Source organism: Dama dama, chromosome 20, assembly GCF_033118175.1.
Source record: "Dama dama isolate Ldn47 chromosome 20, ASM3311817v1, whole genome shotgun sequence".
Classification (NCBI taxonomy): domain Eukaryota; kingdom Metazoa; phylum Chordata; class Mammalia; order Artiodactyla; family Cervidae; genus Dama; species Dama dama.
In genome coordinates this window covers 3,533,420-3,557,258 of record NC_083700.1, presented here as the reverse complement: position 1 = coordinate 3,557,258, position 23,839 = coordinate 3,533,420, and the positions used below count along the sequence as shown (strand labels likewise).

The 23,839-nt window shown below is 37.5% G+C and overlaps 1 protein-coding gene across 4 annotated transcripts in view; it reads right to left on the bottom strand.

Moving 5' to 3' along the window:
- Nucleotides 1-23,839, bottom strand: part of DCAF6 (DDB1 and CUL4 associated factor 6) — a 182,504-nt gene that overhangs the window by 12,250 nt on the left and 146,415 nt on the right. For all 4 annotated transcript variants that reach the window (XM_061120187.1, XM_061120188.1, XM_061120189.1 and 1 more), the window contains 3 exons: nt 8,146-8,284; nt 6,343-6,499; nt 5,610-5,698 (listed from right to left, as the gene is read on the bottom strand). In XM_061120187.1, coding sequence (XP_060976170.1) covers nt 5,610-5,698; nt 6,343-6,499; nt 8,146-8,284 — 385 coding nt within the window. The remainder of the gene's footprint in view (nt 1-5,609; nt 5,699-6,342; nt 6,500-8,145; nt 8,285-23,839) is intronic.

Sequence of the window (23,839 nt, the reverse complement as noted above, 5' to 3'; positions counted from 1 at the left end):
GGTGTCATCTGCATATCTGAGGTTATTGATATTTCTCCCAGCAATCTTGATTCCAGCTTGTGTTTCATCCAGCCTGGCATTTCTCATGATGTACTCTGCATATAAGTTAAATAAGCAGGGTGACAATATACAGCCTTGACGTCCTCCTTTCCTGATTTGGAACCATGTCCAGTTCTACCTGTTGATTCTTGGCCTGCATATAGATTTCTTAGGAGGCAGGTCAGGTGGTCTGGTATTCCCATCTCTAAGAATTTTCCACAGTTTGTTGTTATCCACAACAGATTTGTGCCTGGAGAATTTCATGGACATAGAAGCCTGACAGGCTACAGTCCATGGGGGGGTCACAAAAGTGATGGACACAACTAAGCAACTAACACTTTCACTTTACCTAATGGAGGAAGTAAACTTTCCTCCATTAGAGTGGTATCACCCCCGTATCTGAGGTTGTTGTTATTTCTCCTGGCATTCTTGATTCCAGCTTGTGAGTCATCCGGCCTGGCTTTTTGCATAAGGAACTCTGAATATAAGTTAAATAAACAAGGTGAGATCTCTAGTCTTTCCCATTCTATTGTTTTCCTCTATTTCTCTGCACTGATCACAAAGGAAGGCTTTCTTATCTTTCCTTGCTATTCTTTGGAACTCTGCATTCATATGGGTATTATCTTTCCTTTTCTCCTTTGCCTTTAGCTTCTCTTTTCTCAGCTATCTGTAAGACCTCCTCAGACAACCATTTTGCCTTTCTGCATTTCTTTTCTTGGGGATGGTCTTGATCACCGCCACCTGTACAATGTCATGAACTTCCGTAAATAGTTGTCCAGGCACTCTGTGTATCAGATCTAATCCCTTGAATCTACTTCTCACTTTCACTATATAATAGGAAGGGATTTGATTTAGGTCATACCTGAATGGTCTAGTGGTTTTCCCTACTTTCTTCAATTTGAGTCTGAATTTGGCAATATGGAGTTCATGATCTGAGCCACAGTCAGCTCCTGGTCTTGTTTTTGCTGACTGTTTAGAGCTTCTCCATCTTTGGCTGCAAAGAATATAATCAGTCTGATTTCAGAATTGACCATCTGGTGATGTCTATGTGTAGAATCGTCTCTTGTGTTGTTGGAAGAGGGTGTTTGCTATGACCAGTGCATTCTCTTGCCAAATCTCTGTTAGCCTTTGCTCTGCTTCATTTTGTACTCGGCCAAATCTGCCTGTTACTCCAGATATCTGTTGACTTCCTACTTTTGCATTCCAGTCCCCTATAATGAAAAGGACATTTTGGGGTGTTAGTTCTAGAAGGTCATGTAGGTCTTTATAAAACCATTCAGCTTAAGCTTCTTCAGCATTACTGGTTGGAGCATAGACTTGGATTCCTGTGATACTGAATGGTTTGCCTTGGAAACAAACAGAGATCATTCTGTCGTTTTTGAGATTGCATCCAAATTCTGCATTTCAGACTCTTTTGTTGACTATGATGGTTACTCCATTTCTTCTAAGGGATTCTTGCCCACAGTAGTAGATATAATAGTCATCTGAGTTAAAGTCACCCATTCTAGTCCATCTTAGTTCGCTGATTCCTAAAATGTTGATGTTCACTCTTGCCATCTCCTGTCTGACCACTTCCAATCTGCCTTGACTCATGGGCCCAACATTCCAGATTCCTATGTAATATTGCTCTTTATAGTATCGGACTTTACTTCCATCACCCATCACATCCACAACTGGATGTTGTTTTTGCTTTGGCTCCATCTCTTCATTCTTTCTAGAGTTATTTCTCCACTGATCTCCAGGGGCATATTGGGCACCTACTGACCTGGGGAGTTCATCTTTCAGTGTCCTATCTTTTTTTGTCTTTTCATACTGTTCATGGGGTTCTCAAGGCAAGAAAACTGAAGTGGTTTGCCATTCCCTTCTCCAGTGTTACTTCCTCTTTACTGTTGTCCATTAGAGTGGTATCACCTGCATATCTAAGGTTGTTGTTACTTCTCCTGGCAATCTTGATTCCAGCTTGTGCTTCCTCCGGCCCAGCATTTTACATGGTGAACTCTGCATATAGGTTAAATAAGCAAGCCTTGATGTATTCCTTTCCCAATTTTGAACCAGTCAGTTGTTCCATGTCTGGTCCTAACTATTGCTTCTTGACCCGCATATTGGTTTCTCAGGAGACAAGTACTAAGTGAGTGTTTTGCTCAGTCATGTCCATCAATTTTGTGACCACTTGGACTATAGCCCACAATGATCCTCTGTCCATGGAATTCTCCAGGCAAGAATACTGGAGTGGGTTGCCATTCCCTTCTCCAGGGTATCTTCCCAACCCAGGTATTGAACCTGGCTCTACTGCACTGCAGGTGGATCGTTTACCATTCAGCCATCAGGAAAGCCCGGCGGCAGGTAAGGTGGTCCATCTCTTTAAGAATTTTCCAACACTTGTTGTGATTCATAACAAACTACAGTTTAGCATAGTTAATGAAGCAGAAGTAAATGTTTTCTTGGAATTCCCTTGATTTCTCTGTGATTCAACAAATGTTGGCAATTTGATCTCTACTTTCTCTGCCTTTTCTAAATCCAGCTTGTACATCTGGAAGTTTTTGGTTCACATACTGTTGAACCCTAGCTAGGATTTTGAGCATAACCTTACTAGCATGTGAAATGAGTGCAATTGTGAGGTAGTTTGAACATTTTTTCACATTGCCTTTCTTTGAGATTAGAATGAAGATTGACCTTTTCCAGACCTGTGGCCACTGCTAAATTTTCCAAATTTGCTTACACCGAGTGCACCACTTTCACAGCATTATCCTATTTTAGGATTTTAAATAGCTGAGTTGGAATTCCATCACCTCCACTAGCTTTGTTTGTAGTGATGCTTCCTAAGGCCCATGTGACTTCACACTCCAGGATGTCTGGGGCTCTAGGTGAGTGACCACATCATTGTGGCTACCTGGGTCATTAAGACTTTTTTGTATAGTTCTGTGTATTCTTGCCACCTCTTAATATCTTCTGCTTCTGTTAGGTCCTTACCGTTTCTGTTCTTTATTGTGCCCATCCTTACATGAAATGTTCCCGTGTTATCTCCAATTTTCTTGAAGAGTTCTCTAGTCTATTCCATTCTGTTGTTTTCCTCTATATCTCTGCATTGTTCATTTAGGAAGGCCTTCTTATCCCTCCTTGCTATTCTCTAGAACTCTGCATTCACTTAGGTATATCTTTCCCTTTCTCCCTTGCCTCTCACTTCTGTTTTCTCAAATATTTGTAAAGCCCCCTCAGGCAACCACTTTGCCTTCTTACATTTCCTTTTCTTGGGGATGGTTTTGGTCACTGCTTCCTGTATGTTACAAACCTCTGTCCATAGTTCTTTAGGCACTCTCTACCAGATCTAATCTCTTGAACTTATTCATCACCTCCATTGTATAATTATAAGGGATTTGATTAAGGTCATACCTGAAAGGCCTAGTGATTTTCCCTACTTTCTTCAACTTAAGCCTGAATTTTGAAATAAGGAGCTCATGATCTGAGCCACAGTCAGCTCCAGGTCTTACTTTTGCTGACTGTCAAGAGCTTCTCCATTTTCAGTGGCAAAAAAATATCAATCTGATTTTGCTATAGACCACCTGGTGATGTCCATGTGTAGAGTCTTCTCTTGTGTCGTTGGGAAAAGGTGTCTCTGTGACCAGTGTTCTCTTGACAAAATTCTGTTAGCCTTTGCCCTGTTTCATTTTGTATTCCAAGGTGAAACTTGCATGTTACTCCAGGTATCTCCTGACTTCCTACTTTTGCAATCCAATCTCCTATTATGAAAAGGACATCTTTTTTGAGTGTTAGTTCTAGAAGGTCTTGTAGGTCTTCATAGAACCATTCAACTTCAGCTTCTTTGACATTAATGATTAAGGTATAGGCTTGGATTACTGTGATGTTGAATGGTTTGCCTTGGAGACAAACCAAGATCATTCTGTCGTTTTTGAGATTGCACCCAAGTACTGTATGTCAGACTCTTGTTGACTATGATGGCTACTCCATTTCTTATAAGGGATTCTTGCCCACAACAGTAGATACAAAGGTCATCTGAATTAAATTCGCCCATTCCTGTCCATTTTAATTCACTGATTCCTAAGATGCTGATGTTTATTCTTGTCTCTCCTGCTTGACCAAGTCCAATTTACCTTGATTCATGGACCTAACATTCCTATGCAATATTGTTCTTTATAACATTGGACTTTACTTTCACCACCAGACACATCCACAACTGAGTGACATTTCTGCTTTGGCTCAGCCACTTCATTCTTTCTGGAGCTATTAATAATTGCCCTCTGCTCTTCCCCTATAGCACCTTCTGACATGGGGGTTCATCTTCCCATGTCATATCCTTTTGCCTTTTCATACTGTTCATAAGATTCTTACAGCAAGAATAGTGGAGTGCTTGCCATTTCCTCCCTCCAGTGAACCACGTTTTGTCAGAACTCTTTTTGTCTCTTGGGTGGCCCTCATGGCATGGCTCATAGCTTTATTGAGTTACAGAAGCCCCTTCGCCATGACAAGGCTGAGGTCCGTGAAAGGGTAAGAGGTGGCAGTATCAACCTTGGCTGCACTCACCTCCTCACAGAAGCTCAGTAATTCGTTAGTAGCTGACTAATGCAATGGATCCTTATTTTCCTTATAAGAAATACTTGTAAGAAATCTTAAATGAAACCCATAAATGGAAACTCTGGAGTTGAGGAGGAAATACCCAGAGTTTAGCTTTCATATCATACATCTTCCTGCTCCCAATCCTGCAAAAAACCTACAGCTTCTGAGAACTTAATTTCAAGACTAGTGATATAACAGCAGCTTCAGAAGCTGAGGAAACCTTAAAATAAAATCATAAAGTAAAGACTCTCTGATCATTTGTTCTGCTACCCATTTGGCTATGATTATGGAGAAAAGTTATAGTAAAACTACTTTCTTAAAAGGACACAAGTTTTTTTTTTTTTTTTAATTATTCTTCATTGCATCAAGCCAAAATAGTCAATCTATTCAACTATAATAAATTGTATCTGTTACTACCAATAATCAACATTCTAATTATCAAAATAGTATTTCAGTTTTTACCTCTCTACTATTGTGGGCATGTTTTATTCTTTTCTTTTTCTTAAAATTTGACCTCATTAAGTGAATTAACTTGTTTTATGTTACCAAGTAACAAAAACTGAGCTGCTTTGATTGTTCTTAAAACAGCATTTCAGGGGCCTCCCTGATGGCTCAACGATAAACAATCTGCCTGCCAATGAAGGAGACACGGGACTGACCTCTGACCTGGGAAGATCCCACACGCCGTGGAGCCACCAACCCTTTGTGCCACAACTATTGAGCCTGTGCTCTAGAGCCCAGGAGCTGCAACCACTGAACAACCGCAACAACCTCATGCCACAGCTACTGACGTCCACATGCCTAGAGCTCAAGCTCTGCAACGAGAAGCCCACACAGCGCAACTACAGAGTGACTCCCACTTGTGGAAACTAGAGAAAGCCCACACAGCGTCGAAGGCACAGCACAACCAAAAATATATACATAAATAAATACAATTATTAAAGCATTTCAGGAACAAAATGAAATACGTTCTATAATAAATATAACGCAAGTCTTACTTCATCAGCAAGTTTTCGGTTAAAAATCCTTGATTCTTCTAGTGGTGACCAGATTTTTATGTCATAATCTATGCCAGATGAGGCGAGAACTAGAAAAAATCATTCACATTAATATAAAGCTTAGAAACATGCCATTAAGTCATGTAAATGTATAATATATATATATATGCATGGATGTATATGTTCAGCAAAACTGAGTTAGAATGGACATTGTTCTGATACATTTAACTGTTAACTGAGAATACTGTTTTGAAGATTTCCTAAAAGTTACCCTAAAATACAATTTTAAGACCATCTTGAAATCACTCAAACTTTTTTCCTATTTACTGTTCTTTTATGAGAAACATGGGAATTTCAAATGGAATGCAAGAACAAGTCATTGCTCCTTTGTTCTGGTAAATTAATTCTGATATGTAAATACTAAAAGGCATGGAAGTTCAATTTGGTTAAGCAGGGAAAAGTTCAATCAACTGAAGCCCTTACAGCTTGATAAAACTTAGAAGAACTATTAGGAGAATAAGCTCTTTAATCTATTTCCCTCTGTTTTCTGCCAAAAGCAGGTTGTAAACGTTTTTTGTTTTAAGCCCAAGAAGAGCAATACTTGACCCTAGTAGCTGCCTACTAGGATAATTTGGATTATTCTTATATATTTATTCTTAAAACTAGAAAAAAGTTGAAGCTGATTAATCATACTAATGCTTTTGAACCCTTGCCTTATTAAAGGTCATCTTACTTGGGTCAAACGGGTGTGGCTGCAGGCAGTTTACCACATGGTTATCAGCCTCCAGGAGCATTAAATGCTCAGCGGTGTGACGATCCCAGATGAAGATGTGGCCACAGTCAGAACCACTCATTACAAAGTTCGCACCCCAGAAATTGGCTTCTTTTATCTAAGGGTTAAGAAAAGCAGAAAATTATAAGAGATTTCAAATCAAAGTTATTAAAAAAGATTTTTCTATTCTCAAGTTTAAAAAATTAATTGGCTTAGAAAATAAAAAATTGAAGAGAGTCTTTGTCTTCTAGTATATTGACCATGACAGAAATTTATTAGTAGGGATAAAATGGAAGAAAATAAAGTCCTCCATGATGAAGATAGGTATTTTATTTTGTTCAATACTATATTTACAGTGCTTGAAACAGTACCTGGGCACACAGTAGGTGTTGAGTTAATAACTGCTAAATGAATGAATGAGATTTCTGGGTTATGGATAGTATAATGAAAATTTATATATATATAGATGTCACTGAACTTTCCAAAACCGGTTCCATTTTAGCTCTAAAAGATAATAAAAACAATTCATAGGAAAAAATGAACTGTTTCCCCCAGTATTTTGCTTTATGCCAAAAGAACAAAATTACCAACCTTTTTATTAGCTATCAGAAGTTCTCACAATCAAGAAGGAAAGATATAAATACATATTTACTTACATGAAGCAATGAAACAAAGGACATGTTAAGATTATTATGATGGAGTTTTTCAGCAGATGCACAAAATGAACCATCAAAAATCTTTGTATTTCAGATCAGAATTTTTGAAATCATATTATGTACAGCTGCGACTTTGATATTTTGACAAAGCAAAGGAGGGGAGCCAATTTTCTTGTTACTTGGAACTACTATTATATTTATTTGTCTTCTATTTTTTTCCATTTCTATCCCTAGTTATTTCCATCCAAAATTTTAACCATAAAAACACAAGAAATACAAATTGATTGCTTCTATTAATAATGAGTAGTCCTTGTAAAATGAGTAAATTGCTACATGATATCTATTAAAAGAGCTAATTATTTCCTCATCCCGAAGTTACTTTTTGCCTCTACCCTAAAGAAAGGGGATTGAAATCAATTCTGTAGATACTTTTTGAAAACTCAATGAATATATGAGAACACTTTCAGATATGAATGGTTCAGAGTGACAGGTGTTAATCATCTAACAAGATTTTCTCAGTAAATAATTAATATTGCATTAGGTAGACAGACTTCTGGGTTATAAACACTAGAGAAGATCTTAGATATCATCTGGTCTGTTTTTACTTCATAGATGAGGAAATTAAAGTTTAGAAAGACAAGGTGACTAAAATAAATCTTTGTCAATCTTTAAAAAAGTTATAATTGATCTGACTATATTTTGTAATGAACCTGGATTTCATACATCCAAATCTTTCTCTTTACAACCAACAAAACAAACTAATATGAACTAAAAACAATCTACTAGGAAAGTAGATAGCAAGTGTGAGAGAGCAAAAAAGCAGCAATGGTTACCTATACAAGCTAACATTTTTAAAGTTCTATAATAGTTCCTCAGTAGGGTAGAGTTTTCTTATAAAAAATAATGCTCTTTCACAACATATTATAGGACAAAAAGAACTATGTTTGGGTAAAGAGATAACTGTGAAGGTGCAATAAATGTTATGTACAGAGATAATTATACAGAATATGGTAGAATCAAACTGGCATATATAAAAACAATCATTATGGAAAAAAATTCATGCTATGAAACTGCAGTTCTTCGAAACAATGTCATGAGTATGTGGTACCATTGTCCTGGAGTTGCGATGGCCCTTATAAACCATCTTTACTAGTGGCCTTCTAATGTTCAAAGTATCCAACTCCTCCATTTCTTTCCTTTCTTTTCTCCGCCTGAAGAACTCCTGAATGCGGGCAACAGCAGAGCGTCTATGAATTACATATTAAAAGAAAAATACAGAAATAAGTATAAAACATTCACAGGCCACTACAGAATGATAGTGAGCAACATTAAAATCAAGTGAAATCTAGAAATTATTTAAACTCAACATTATCTCAATGAGGCATCCCCAGTCAAAAGCAGACAAAACAGTAAGACTACATCAAACTAGTTGAGTTACTAAAACAAAATGTTTTAGTTGAGAGATCACTTAGAAATTTGGTACTGGTTGAGAGTAAATGAAATAGCATGCGGCACACTGTTTAAATGGCTATTTTATAAAAATATAATACAGACAAAATTAATATGCAATTTACTATAAATAAAACAAAACCTAGTCAATATTATTTGTCCTCTCCATATCAGGAAATATAAAGGCATAAAGAGAAACCAAAAAAAGAAACTAAAGGTAACATATAATTGCAGTGGATGTTTTGAGATTTTGTTTAAAGGTGTTCTCAGCAAAGAACAAACTAGTCAAGGAAAGAATATTGATATCTATGAATAAAACAAGGATCTTCTAATAGAATCTATTCTACATGAACTTCATATTATGGAGTACAGAATGGAGCTAATGAGGCTGATTTTTACTCTCCTAAGAACCCAGTTGGGTCACAGAGCTAGAAAGTGAAGAACAATGGACCCTCTTTAAGATTGATTTTATTACTAGAAGAAACTCCCCAACATCTACTACTAAATAACTGTTAGTTTGAACCTGTTATTTAAAACATTATATTCTGAAGTATAATAGACAAAAATCCAAAATATATCAAGTGTCTACAAATCAGTATGAAAAATAAGTACTATAATAGAAAAATAAGGACATGAACAAGGAAATTACAGAAGAAAGAGACTGTTAATAAATAGGCAAAAAGATGCTTAGCCTCACTAATAATAAAACAAATTCATCTTTTGGTATGTCTATCACATTAAAAATTTTTTTACATCTATCAGAGTGGTTAAGAGCACAGGAAAATAGGCACTACTGGCAGGAGTTTGAAGGTTTTATGTATATAAAGAAAAAGCACTCTTTGGCTGTAAATTTTTCACTTAAGTAGAAACATATACAGGAAGGTATAAGTCAAAAAGGTGTAGCTCAATGCATTTTTGCAAAATAGGCCCATGTAACCAGCACAAGTATTGAGAAACAGAGAATAAATAGAATTCAGAAGTCTCCCCATTCTCCATTTCCATTATTATGCTGCACTATTCTGACTTCTAACATGATGGGTTAATTTTGCCTATTTCATTAATTAAACAAAATCATATGATATATTTTGTATCTAGCTTCTTTAGCTCAATATTATATTTGTAAGATTCATCCATGTTGCTGTATTTAGCTGTAGTTCATTCATTCTCTTTGCTGTACAATACTACTTTACATAAATACATTATAATTTATGTATCCATACAACTGTTGGTGGACATTGGGTTGTTTACAGGTTTTGATGACAAAAATAGTGCTCTGATGAACATATGCACATATTTCTCTTGAGCATATATTTAGAAGTGGATATGCTGGACCACAGTATGTGCATATGATTATCCTTAATAGATACTCTCAAACAACTTTCCAAAGTGGTTACAGCAGTGTATAATCCCACTGGCAGTATATTACTGTTCCAGTACAATATATTTTTGAGGAGAAATTAAATAATATCCATTAAAACCTAAAACATGTATTTGTTTTGATGTAGCAATCTTATCTTTTAACGAACGTATGCTATAAAAAACAAATATGCAAATATGTATTTTCACAATATATATACACACACATACACACATGTATTCACCGCACTACTCTGAGAAACACTGGAATAATCTAAGTGTTTTATACCTAGAAAGGATAGGTTAAATAAATTAAGGTACATCTGTACACTGGAATACTTATGTCATTAAATAATACTTATGTCATTAAAAATGACATAATGATCCATAAGCAAGAATATAGAAAATATCAGCATTATCTTAAAGAATCTATAATATAGGTTAAAAAATAATTCATAGAGGAAAAATTTATATATACATAGAGAATCTAGAAAAACAGACACTAAACTTAATAACACTTTCTAAAACAATTCTATAACAATTATGTAGTCTTATAAAGTTTTCTTTTTCATAAAATGGTATATTATAAATTCTATGGGCTATTTAGAAAGTGTTTTAAAAATGTTATCCTATGTTACACATATTTAAAAAAGGGGGGGTCCAAAATTTTAAGCTAGACATGATTAGAAACTTCCACAGAGAAAGCTGACATGTTCAGTTTACTCTGATTATCTCTTTCTGATTGGGAAGTGATAAATGGGAAGGGTTGAGAATTCAAATGCTCTCAAATGAAACAATTAATATGATTAAAATTCTCTTTTTTCTAAAGTAGAAGAAAAAAGGACACTTGATCAGTTAAAAATATGTGAATGGCAAGAAACCGAAAAGAAAAATCTCTTGCTAAGAAAGTTGAGTATCTAGAAACTAATGCAACACTGTAAATCAACTATACTTCAATAAAAAAAACAGAATAAGTAGAGTATCAGGTAGCAGAAGAAACAGAAATAACCTTGCTGATAAAGCAGAGGCCTTAGGAGCTATAAATGGAAAAAGAAACTATACAACACAGCAAGAATCAGAAGCTCAAATCATTTTTAAACAGCAGTGTGGCCAAAATTAAAGCTGAATGAGTAATGGGATGATAATAATTAAGGATTAGTGAAGATGGTACCAAATCGTAAGTGTTCATTTCACTTAAATGTTTGCTTTAGGGACTTCCCTGGTAGTGCAGTGGATAGGAATCAGCCTGCCAATGCAGGGGACATGGGTACAATTCCCGGTCTGGAAGGATTCCACATGCCAGCAGAGCAACTAAGCCCCCGCACCACAACTTCTGATCTGGCACTCTAGAGCGTGCAAGCCACAACTACTGAGCCCGCGTGCTGCAACTACTGAAGCCCACTTGCCCTAAAGCCGCATACCATACAAATTCTGAGCCGATGTGTTGCAACTACTGAAGCCTGTGCATCTAGACCCTGTGCTCCGTAACAAGAGAAGTCACCATAATGAAGAAGCCTGCATACTGGAACAAAGGGCAGCCCCTACTTGCAGCAAATAAAGAAAGTCCTCACACAGCGACGAAGACTGAGTACAACCAAAAATAAATAAAGTGAATTTTAATAAAGTTTGCTCTACAATATGGTCTAATTTACTGCTTAATGTTTGTTTGGCTTACCCATCCTGATAAAGAATAATACAGTGCAGCTTGTACTGTACAATTTAGGTCAAAGATTAGGGTACCTACCACTGTAGGAAATGATCTAAAACAGAAAAAAAGCTTAAAGTGCACAAATTTCAACTTAGAAGATAAAAAGTGACAGTAAATGCTATACTTGTATACACAATCAGATAATGTCCAACATAGCAAACAGTTCTAAAGAAATGAATAAACTTAGAATGAAAACATTGAAGGGAATTCCCTGGCAGTCTAGTGGTTAGGACTCTGCATTTCACTGTCAAGAGCCTGGGTTCAGTCCCTGGTCAGGAAGCTAATATCCCACATGCTGCGTGGTGTACATATATACACACATCACACATACATCACACACATCATACACAACGCATGTGTGCACCACATATAAAACACATGCATGTACCAAACAGATGTGCTACATATCTTCCAACCCAGTGGACCAAAAAAAAAAAAAAGAAGGATAAAAATCTTCATCCTAAAAATGACAGGAAAGTTAAAAAAAAGGTATAACAGGAAAATCAGAAGCAAAAAGCTGGAAAGTGAAAAGTGAAAGGTTCTCAGTCATGTCTGACTCTTTGCAACCCCATAGACTATATGTAAGTCCATGGAATTCTCCAGGCCAGAATACTGGTGTGGATAGCCTATTCCTTCTCCAGGGGATCTTCCCAAACCAGGAATCAAACCAGGGTCTCCCGGATTGCAGACAGATTCTTTACCAACTGAGCTATCAAGGAAGTCCCCCCCACCCCAAAAAAAGTTGGAAAACAAGTCCAAAAATAGCCATGATAATAAGAAACTTAAAAAGACTAAATTGACCAACGGAAAGAAAAAGAAACTGTTTCAGACATATCTAAAGTATGAGAACAAGGCAAGGGTTTCAGGCAAAAGGATATTGTGAGAATAGTAATCAAATGAAAATGGCATAGCTATGTTAATATCAGATAAAAGAGACTATGATAAAAAGTAATGTCAAAGGTAGAAAAGATTACTACATATATAGGAAGTTTAGTTTACCAGGAAGAAATAACAATTTAATATATATATATATACCAAATAAAAAGCCTCAAACCTTGTTAAAAAAAGAAAATGACAGAACTACAAGGACATAATGACTTCAATACATCTCTCTCATATTTTACAAGTCAAGCTACCAAAACACAGAGATAATTTGAACAGTACAATTAACAGTCTTAATCTAATGCTAAGCCTTAAATCAGAAGTGGCCACAGGTCTGGAAAAAGTCAGTTTTCATTTCAGCCCCAGAGAAAGGCAATGCCAAACAATGTTCAAATAACCATACAATTTCACTCATTTCACACGCTAGCAAAATTATGCTCAAAATCCTGCAGGCTAGGCTTCAGCAGTACGTGAACCAAGAACTTTCAGATGTACAAGCTGGATTTAGAAAAGGCAGGGGAACCAGAGACCAAATTGCCAACATCCACTGGATCATAGAAAAAGCAAGGGAATTCCAAAACACAATCTACTTCATTAACTACGCTAAAGCCTTTGACTGTGTGGATTACAACAAACTGTGGAAAATTCTGAAGGAGATGGAACACCAGATCACCTTTACCTGTCTCCTGAGAAACCTGTATGCAGGACAAGAAACAACAGTTAGAAATGGACATGGAACAATGGACTGGTTCAAAATTGGGAAAGGAGTATGTCAACGCTGTATACAGTCACCCTGCTTATCTAAATTACAAGCGGAGTGTATCATGCAAAATGCTGACTCAAAGCTAGAATCAAGATTACTGGGAGAAATATCAACAACCTCCGATAATGCAGAGGTTAATGCACTCATATAAAGCACTTTAGTGGCAGAAAGTGAAGAGGAACAAGAACCTCTTAATGAAGGTGAAGGAGGAAAAAAGTGAAAAAAGCTGGCTTAAAACTCAACATTCAAAATACGAAGTTCATGGCATTCAGTCCCATGACTTCACAGCAAATAGACGGGGGGGGATGTGGAAACAGTGACAAGATTTCGTTTTCTTGGGCTCCAAAATCATTGTGGACAGTGACTACAGCCTTGAAATTAAAAGATGCTTGCTCCTTGGAAGAAAAGATATGATGAACCTAGACAGCATGTTAAGAAGCAGAGACATCACTTGTTGACAAAGTTCCAGATAGTCAAAGATACGGTTTTTCCAGCAGTCATGTACAGACATGAGAGTTGGACTATAAAGAAATCTGAGTGCCAAAGAATTAATGCTTTCAAACTGTAGTGCTGAAGAAGACTCTTGAGAGCTCCTAGGACAGCAAAGAGATCCAACCAATCAAACCTGAATATTCACTGGAAGGACTAATGTTGAAGCTGAAGCTCCAATACTTTGACCACCTGATGTGAACTGCCAACTCACTGGAAAAGACCCCGATGCTGGGAAAGACTGAGGGCAAGAGAAGAAGGGGGCGACAGAGGATGAGATGGTTGGACTCAATGGACACAATTTTGAGCAAACTCCAGGAGACAGTGAAGGACAGGGAAGCCTGGCATGCTGCAGTCCATGGGTTGCAAAGAGCTGGACACGACACAGCAACTGAACAACATAATATCATGGTCACATATAAAATTCTACATTAAAAATTAAAGTCACATGCTTTTCAAGCACACATGAAACATTTACAAATTTATCACATAATAGGCCACAAAGCCAGTTTCTATAAATTTCAAAATATAGGTCTAAATCAACCATGTTCTCTGACTGCAAATTAAATGTTAATGAAAAAAAGCTGAATGCTAAATGTATACAACTAACAAAGTTAGAAAAAAAACCAAAGAGGAATTTTAAATAATAAGGAAGGAAATGATAAAAAAAAAAAAAAAAGAAAAAAAGTAGAAATATAAAACAAAGAGGTTAACAAATATGAGAGAAAACAGTTCAGTTGTTCAGTCATGTCCGACTCTTTAAGACACCATGAACTGCAGCATGCCAGGCTTCCCTGTCCATCACCAACTCCCACAGCTTGCTCAAACTCACATCCATTGAGTTGCTGATGCCATCCAACCATCTCATACTCTGTTGCCCGCTTCTCCTCCTGCCTTCGATCTTTCCGAACATCAGGGACTTTTCCAACGAGTCAGTTCTTTGCATCAGGTGGCCAAATTACTGGAGCTTCAGCTTCAGCATCAGTCCTTCCAATGAAGAGTCAGGACTGATATCATTTAAGGTTGACTGGTTTGATCTCATTGCAGTCCAAGGGACTCTCAAGAGTCTTCTCCAATACCACAGTTCAAAAGCATCAATTCTTCAGTGCTCAGGCTTCTTTATAGTACAACTCTCACATCCATATATGACTACTAGAAAAATCATAGCTTTGACTAGACAGACCTTTGTTGGCAATGTTATGTCCCTGCTTTTTAATTTACTATGCTGTCTATCTTGGTCATAGCTTTTCTTTCAAGGAGAAAGCATCTTTTAATTTCATGCAGTCACCATCTGCAGTGATTTTGGAGCCCAAGAAAATAAAGTCTCTCACTGTTTCCATTGCTTCCCCATGTATTTGCCATGAAGTGATGGGACTGGATGCCACGATCTTAGTTTTTGGAATGTTGAGTTTTAAGCCAGTTTTTTCACTCTGTTTCACTTTCATCAAGAGGCTCTTTAGTACTTCTTTGCTTCCTGCCATAAGTGTGGTGTCATCTGCATATCTGAGGTTGTTGATATTTCTCCCAGCAATCTTGATTCCAGCCTGTGCTTCATCCAGCCCGGCATTTCGCATGATGTATTCTGCATAGAAGTTAAATAAGCAGGGAGACAATATACAGCCTTAACATACTTCTTTCCTGATTTGGAACCAGCCTGTTGTTCCATGTCCAGTTCTAACTGTTCCTTCTTGAGCTGCATACAGATTTCTCAGGAGGCAGGTAAGGTGGTCTGGTATTCTCATCTCTTGAAGAACTTTCCAGTTTGTTGTGATATACACAGTCAAAGGCTTTGGCCTAATCAATAAAGCAGATTACCCATTTCTCACCATTGTACATGTATTGAACCATTAGTCTACTAAAAAATGTTAGTCTTCATGAATCAATATTGATGGGGAAATAAGGCTGCAAAGTGCCTAACACACTTTTCCCAAGTACAATCCAAGGAAGACTGTTCGTACTATTCCCAGACATTTTAAACCGCCTAATGGACCATTAGAGTCCTGGTAAATGAATGTTACACAATTTACTCCATCTAATAAACATGTTTTATTTGTGGTCTGTATGTTTTCACAGTGAACCAAAAGCCAGGCTACTGTCTCTTCTGAGGATAATCTTCTTTTGGAAAAGATTATCCCTACCTGGGGAAATTCTTAACTTCACAGTGACTGGCCAGGCGCTTCAAAATGTCTATACTCTTTGGCTAATTTTACAACCTTATTACCTAACCCTCAATCTTCTAGTTTAGCTGAACGCACTACTGGCATTATTAAGATTCAACGGGCAATATTTTTAAAGGCCCTCCAAGTACCCTGGCCAAAAGCATTGCAGCTGGTCCTTCAAAAATCTCAAGTCCACCTCTTGTAACTCATAAACCCTTCGCCTTTGACATAATCACAAGATGCCCAAAGCACTTGGCTCCTGCTTCTTTTGATCTACAACTGACAAAAGAAGAGATACTCTAATATTTTGAAAGCCTAATTGCTTCTATTGAAAATAATGTTTTGGGAATTCCCTGGCAGCCCAGTGGTTAGAATTCTGTGCTTCCACTGGAAGTGGGCTGGGTATGATCTTTGGTGAGAGAACTAAGATCCTGCATGCCACACGGCAAGACCAAAAAAGGAAAGTTTTGACAGAGCAAATTTGGGGAAGTGAAAACCTAAAGCATCACACCTTGCAACCTGGAAATTCCCTAGAAACTTTGTCTATTAATAAAGGCACTTCCAGGGAATTCTCTGGAGGTCCAGTAGTTAAAACTACATGCTTCAATTGCCAAGGGCACAGGTTTGATTCCTGGTGGAGGGGACTAAGGTCCCACAAGCTGCAAGGTACAGAAAAAAAAAAATGACACTTCCACATGAACTCTCTTCAACCTTGCTGGAAAGGATCCAAGTACTGCTACCAACCCTTGTGTTGCCAAACGTCAAGGAACAGACTCTTAGATTCACACGAGACACCAAAAGAAACCACCAAGCATGTGTGTGTGTGTAGTATGTATAATATATATTTTAGAAAACTTATGAATTTTTACCTAACTAAAAAATTTATGACATTTTGATTCTACCTGTTTGACTTTGTATGAATAGAATACTAGATTTCTAATTTTTAAAAAGGATATGCAACAAGCAAAAAAGATTTACTGTACAGCACAGGGAACTATAGTCAGTATCTTTTAATAACCTATCATAGAAAATAGTCTGAAAAATAATATATTTGTATATGTACAGCTGAATCACCTTATTGTGCACCTGCAACACTGTTAAGTCAACTACACTTCAATAAAATATATATATACATATATATAAAGAAAAAAAAAAGAGTGAAAATTTTAAGTAGAGAAAGAAAAAGAACAAAAGAGGGACACTCTGATATTTGATATTTTGAAAACTTCAAGTCTCACAACCGAGACTTACACATTGGCAGTTACTAGGAAAAAGAGCATAACATCAGAAAATAATGATGAGTCCTGCCCCAAGGTCACAGGTGCGAGACCTTGCACCAAGGCTACAGAAGTGGAGCCCAGAACCAAGGTCAACTCCGAAACTGACTAAGCCCCTTTGTAACTGTTGCCAAAAGCCCCTGATCATCACTAACAACCATTCTGACTCCCAATTAGGCAAAGATGTCCACTCCAGTAGACACCCTATAGCACCCTAATCACCTAACACCAACCAGTAGGAATCCCGTCCAGCAGGAATTTTGTCTTGAGACTATAAAAATTGGCTTTTAACCCCTGAAACTGTCAACTTTTCCTGATCTGTCAGGAAGTCGGCTCACTGTGCTCTCAGTACCCACATTATCCCTGCCCTTTGTCCTTAATAAACTTATTCCCTTCTGAAATGCTCTGTGTCTGAAAATTCTTTTCCAATCTGCACTCGGACTGCCTCAACAAATAAGCTCTGAGGCTTTTCTTAGGAATGCACTAAACTTAATTCTAAAAGTATAATATACTTCAGAAAAATCTGTAGGGGTAAAAAAAAAACTGTGTGTGTTGGCAGACAGATTCTTTACCACTGAGCCACCAGGGAAGTCCCTAACTTTACATTTTGAGCCTTGCCTCTTCCCTGAAAGTCTTTATATTTAACACTTCATATTCGAGGAAATTCTATTTCTAAAATGGTTCAACAAAACATTTTAAGATATCTCCAAGCTTAAATTCCCTGGGGGCTTAGTTTTAATGAAACTTCTCTTCTTTAAAAAAAATTTTTTTTTAATATGTAATGTATTTTTTTTTCATTTATTTTTATTAGTTGGAGGCGAATTACTTTACAATATTGTAGTGCTTTTTGCCATACATTGACATGAATCAGCCATGGATTTACATGTGTTCTCCATCCTGAACCCCTTCCCACCTCCCTCCCCATCCCATCCCAAACTAAGCTCCTCAATCAAAATTAATTAATGATTTTATACAAATCAACATGTTTCTAGACAACTACTTCAATTACATTTCAGAAAACATAGACGTTTGGTCAAAGACTTTGTGTTAAGCTGTTGCTGCTAAGAACCTATATGTACTCAAATCAATATTTCAAATTTCCTGGAAATCTTTCAATTGTACAAAACATTAAAAACTAAAGTGGATGGTCCTGAATTTAATCTTGTATAAAAGTTTGTGAGGTTATTCTTAAAGCTGCTGTAATGAAAACCTTAGCTCCAAAAACAAACAAATTCCCTGGGGGCTCAAATGGTAAAGAATTCACCTGCAATGAGGGAGACCTGGGTTTGATCCCTGGGTTCGGAAGACCCTGGAGGAGGGCATGGTAACCCACTCCAGTACTCTTGCCTGGAGAATCCCCATGGACAGCGGGGCCTGGCGGGCTCCAGTCCGCAGGACTGCAGAGTTGGACACGACTGAGCCATTAAGCACAGCACAGGCTTAATTAGAAGCTTATACCAATCAAAGGGCCCATAAGCCTTATTTAAAAAATACAAAATTGGCACACTTTAGTAGTTAAAAAAAGCTTTGGCTAAACTAGACTCATTAGAAAAGACTCTGATGCTGGGAAAGATTGAAGGCGGGCAGAAAAGGGGATGACAGAGGATGAGAAGGTTGGATGGCATCACCAATGCAATGGACACGAGTTTGAGCAGGCTCTGGGAGTTGGTGATGGACAGGGAAGCCTGGTGTGCTGGAGTCCAGGGAGTCGCAAGGAGTCAGACACGACTAAGTGACTGAACTGAACTGAAGGCTAAACTGTAAAGAGACATTCTTAAACAACACTAAAAACATAAAGTAAGTTACTTTACCTATTGTTTTCAACATGGCGAAAAAAAAAAAAAATCATTGTAAAACACACTTACACATAGCTAGAGTTGGGAACTCCCTGGCGTTCCAGTGGTTAGGACTCCATGCTTCTACTGCAGGGGTCATGGGTTCAATCCCTTGTCAGGGAACTAAGATCCCCCAATCCCATGTGGCATGGCCAAAAAGCAAAAACATATATATATACAGCTAGAGAGGTACAAATTAATCAATACTATTATTAAAATAGCTTACAGAAGAACAGATTTTAAGGTAGAAAAAATGGCTTAAACAAAGATTAGGAAAGAATTGATTTATTCAACCTGGAATTAAATGACTTAAAGGGTAATTCAGTAGTCAAAAATAGGTTAATATAAAAGGACACTATACTAACGATAGAATATGAGGACATGACGAGAATTATACCAGGTGAATTTTGAAGTAACCTGTAGAAAGACATTCTTTACTAAGCAGGTGTGAAATACTAAAAGGAAATCCAAGAGTCTCCTGGTCCAGATATTTAAAGAACTCAATACTCAAAATGTAGAATGAAACTTCTAGACTGTTGTCAAGAGAACACACTGGTCATAGCAAACACTCTCTCGCAACAACATAAGAGAAGACTCGACACATGGACATCACCAGATGGTCAACAGTGAAATCAGACTGATCATATTCTTTACAGCCAAAGATGGAGAAGAAGCTCTATACAGTCAGCAAAAACAAGACAGGGAGCTGACTGTGGCTCAGGTCATGAACTCTTTTATTGCCAAATTCAGACTGAAATTGAAGAAAGTAGGGAAAATTACTAGACCATTCAGGTATGACCTAAATCAAATCCTTTATGATTATACAGTGGAAGTGAGAAATAGATTCAAGGGATTAGATCTGATAGACAGGGTGCCTGAAAAACTATGGACGGAGGTTCATGACATTGTACAGGTGACAGTGACCAAGACCATCCCCAAGAAAAAGAAATGCAAAAAGGCAAAATGGTTATCTGAGGAGGCCTTACAAATAGCTGAGAAAAGAAGAGAATCGAAAGGCAAAGGAGAAAAGGAAAGATACACCTATTTGAATGCAGAGTTCCAAAGAATAGCAAGGAGAGATAAGAAAGCCTTCTTCAGTGAGCAATGCAAGAAATAGAGGAAAACAATAGAATGAAAAAGACTAGAGATCTCCTCAAGAAAATTAGAGATACCAAGGGAACATTTCATACAAAGATGGGCTCAATAAAGGACAGAAATGGTATGGACCTAACAGAAGCAGAAGACATTAAGAGGGGGTGGCAAGAAAACACAGAAGAACTATACAAAAAAGATCTTTATGACCCAGATAACCACAGTGGTGTGATTACCCATCTAGAGCCAGACATCCTGGAATGCAAGGTCAAGTGGGCCTTAGGAAGCCTGACTACGAACAAAGCTAGTGGAGATGATGGATTTCCAGCTGAGCTATTTCTAATCCTAAAAGATGATCCTGTGAAAGTACTCCACTCAATATGCCAGCAAATTTGGAAAAGCTCAGCAGCGGCCACTGGACTGAAAAAGGTCAGTTTTCATTCCAATCCCAAAGAATGTTTAAACTACCACACAATTGCACTGATCTCACACTCTAGCAAAGTAATGCTCAAAGTTCTCCAAGCCAGGCTTCAACAGTACATGAACCATGAACTTCCAGATGTTCAAGCTGGATTTAGAAAAAGCAGAGGAACCAGAGATCAAATTGCCAACATCCACTGGATCATCAAAAAAGCAAGACAGTTCCAGAAAAACATCTATTTCTGCTTTATTAACTACACCAAAGCATTTGGCTGTGTAGATCACAACAAACTGTGGAAAATTCTGAAAGAGATGGGAATACCAGACCACCTCACCTGCCTCCTGAGAAACCTGTATACAGGTCAGGAAGCAACAGGTAGAACTGGACATGGAAGAGACTGGTTCCAAATTGGGAAAGGAGTATGTCAAGGCTGTATATTGTCACTCTGTTTATATGCAGAGTACATCATGTGAAATGCCAGGCTGGATGAAGCACAAGCTGGAATCAAGACTGCCAGGAGAAATATCAATAACCTTAGGTACACAGATGATACCACACTTATGGCAGAAAGCAAAGAAGAATTAAAGAGCCTCATGATGAAAGTGAAAGAGGAGAATGAAAAAGCTGACTTAAAGTTCAACATTCAGAAAATTAAAGATCATGGCATCCAGTCCCATCACTTCATGGCAAACAGATGGGGAAACAATGGGAACAGTGAGAGACTTTATTTTCTTGGGCTCCAAAATCACTGAAGATGGTGACTGCAGCCATGAAATTAAGACACTTGCTCCTTGGAAGAAAAGCTCTGACCAACCTAGACAGCACATTAAAAAGCAGAGACGTAAAAAAAAGCAGAGACGTTACTTTGTCAACAAAGGTCTGTCTAGTTAAAGCTATGGTTTTTCCAATAGTCATGTGTGGATGTGAAAGCTGGACTTTTAAAGAAAGCTGAGTGCTGAAGAATTGATGCTTTTGAACTATGGTGTTGGAGAAGACTCTTGGAGTGCGAGGAGATGAAACCAGTGAATCCTAAAGGAAATCAATCCTGAATATTCACTGGAAGGCCTGATGCTGAAGCTGAAACTCCAATACTTTTGCCACCTGAAGCGAAAAACTGACTCACTGGAAAAGACCCTGATGCTCGGAAAGATTGAAGGCAGGAGAAGGGGACAACAGAGAATGAGATGGTTGGATTGCATCACTGACTTGATGAACATAAGCTTGAGTAAGCTCCAGGAGTTGGTGATGGACAGGTAAGCCTGGCATGCTGCAGTCCATGGGGCTGGCAAAGAGTCAGACACAACTGAGCAACTGAACTGTAGACTGTAGAATGTAAATTGAAATGATCTGAAAAGCATTTTCCAAGTTGTGGGATTTTTGGAGGCTTTCCACCTAAGAGGTTTGTGTTCAAATAAATGTATAAAACAATGAGTTAAGAAGGGCTAAAAAGGTTTCCTTGTTGCAGGTTTTCTTACAGGCTTTATTATACTAATGTGGCTTATAAAGTTTCAGACAGAGGTATAGACAATGTAGGATTTTCCAAACTTTGTGACATCACTGTAGTGTATCAGAACACTTAAGGCAACAGTAACCTCCATCTTCCTAATTTTATAACTAAATTCTTCCATCTTAAAATAAATTGAGTATGCATTTACTTACAAAACTTGAGACTGAGTTTCCCATTCAAAGATCAAAATATTAGGTTTTTATAAACATATGGAAACTATTCTCAGTCCCTATCTCCTACCCTGTCCTCTGCAACATTCCTAGGCAAATGATACTATAACCAACAAATAAGTTAAATTTCACTTAGTTATGCCACACTGAATGCTCACTTTAACTCTAAATACCAGTATATGAAGTCTACTATATACACACTTTTCTCATATTTACTTAGTGGTTTTTAGAGAGAAAACCTCACTGGCTTGAACCTCCAAATTTAGTCTTGGATTTTTCAGAGTTAAGCTCAAATTTACCTTTAAATTATTTTTTAAAAAAAGTTTCATGGCCATATGGATCTATGAATAAAAATTTAGAAAAGATGCTACTTGTGTTTTTTAAAAATTATACTTTTAAGTGCTTTAAAGCCCTTGTTTATAAGTTGTCTATTGTTACCAATAACAAAGGCCTCTGGATTGGAATTTCAGTCACTATCTTTTACAAGTACCAGATATAAGAGACATGGATGAGTTGCTAGAGAGTATCTTGCTGTTTCTACTTCTCCTGTGTCTGTGGTATATGTTTGGAGTGGGATCGGAGTGGGGGAGAGAGTTTCAATTCTTTGCCTCAAAGTGTATTAGTAAATAAAAGTAAAGGATAGCAGGCCCAATGCTGCTATCTTTAGAAGAGTCTGTTTCCAAGGCTGGCCCTTGGCTGGTGCCTGGGAACTTGACTTTATGTTTCCTCCATTGTTCTGCCTGCCTGGGACAATGAACCCTGATATACCTGGTTGCCAAGATGGTCTGTACAAATAATGTGATTTATGGTGAACATCTACTTTCCTTCAGGGTCTGGAACTCAGGTGGTTGTGGTTTGGTGCAGAGGGTGCCTATATGACTTGCCTTCAATAAAACTGGTGGATTTTGAGTCTTAAGCAGGCTTCTCTGGGCAGAAACATTACACTAGTGTCAAACGCCTTTTACTGCTGGAAAAAGGAGCAGGTTGTATGGACCATCTTGGGTGGGAGAACACTGGTAGCTTGTGCCTGGCTTCTTCTAGATTCTGTCTGATGTGTTTTTCCCTCTTCATAATAAACTATAGCCATGATTAAAAGTGACCCTCAGTTCTTTCTAGGAAGTAATCAAATGTGTGGGAATGCTGTCAGACCCCTAAAAGAGTAATTTATAGATTTTCATTTATTTCAAATTTTAGGAAGCAGAGGAAGAAAACAATAAGCCAGATCATCTAAGGAAATATGAATAAAAATTTGGTAGCTAGAATTTTAGATAAAAAGATAATCTTCTTTGCCAACTTTTATTTATGTATGCATGCATATATTATGCTGGCCTTAAAAGGAACTTACATCTTACACAGGGAAACATATACATACACATATGCAACAAATGTTATAGGTAGCATAATATATATAAAGGCATACAGAAGAAATGTTCAGTCCTACTTGGAATTATGCAAGGTATAGGCTAAGAAAAGTTTCAAAAAGAGCAGCTTAAGACGCATGTTGAAAGATGAAATGGCCATAATGATGATGATGGTTATAGGAGGTCATTTCAGTTAGAGGGGCATACAGTAAGTAAAGATATGGAGACATAGGTGCATTCAGAGACACTCTGAATATGGCCGATGTAGGGAGTATAAGCAATTCTTGGCAACAATCATAACACAGAGTGCCCTCCACTTCAATGTTTTAGCTT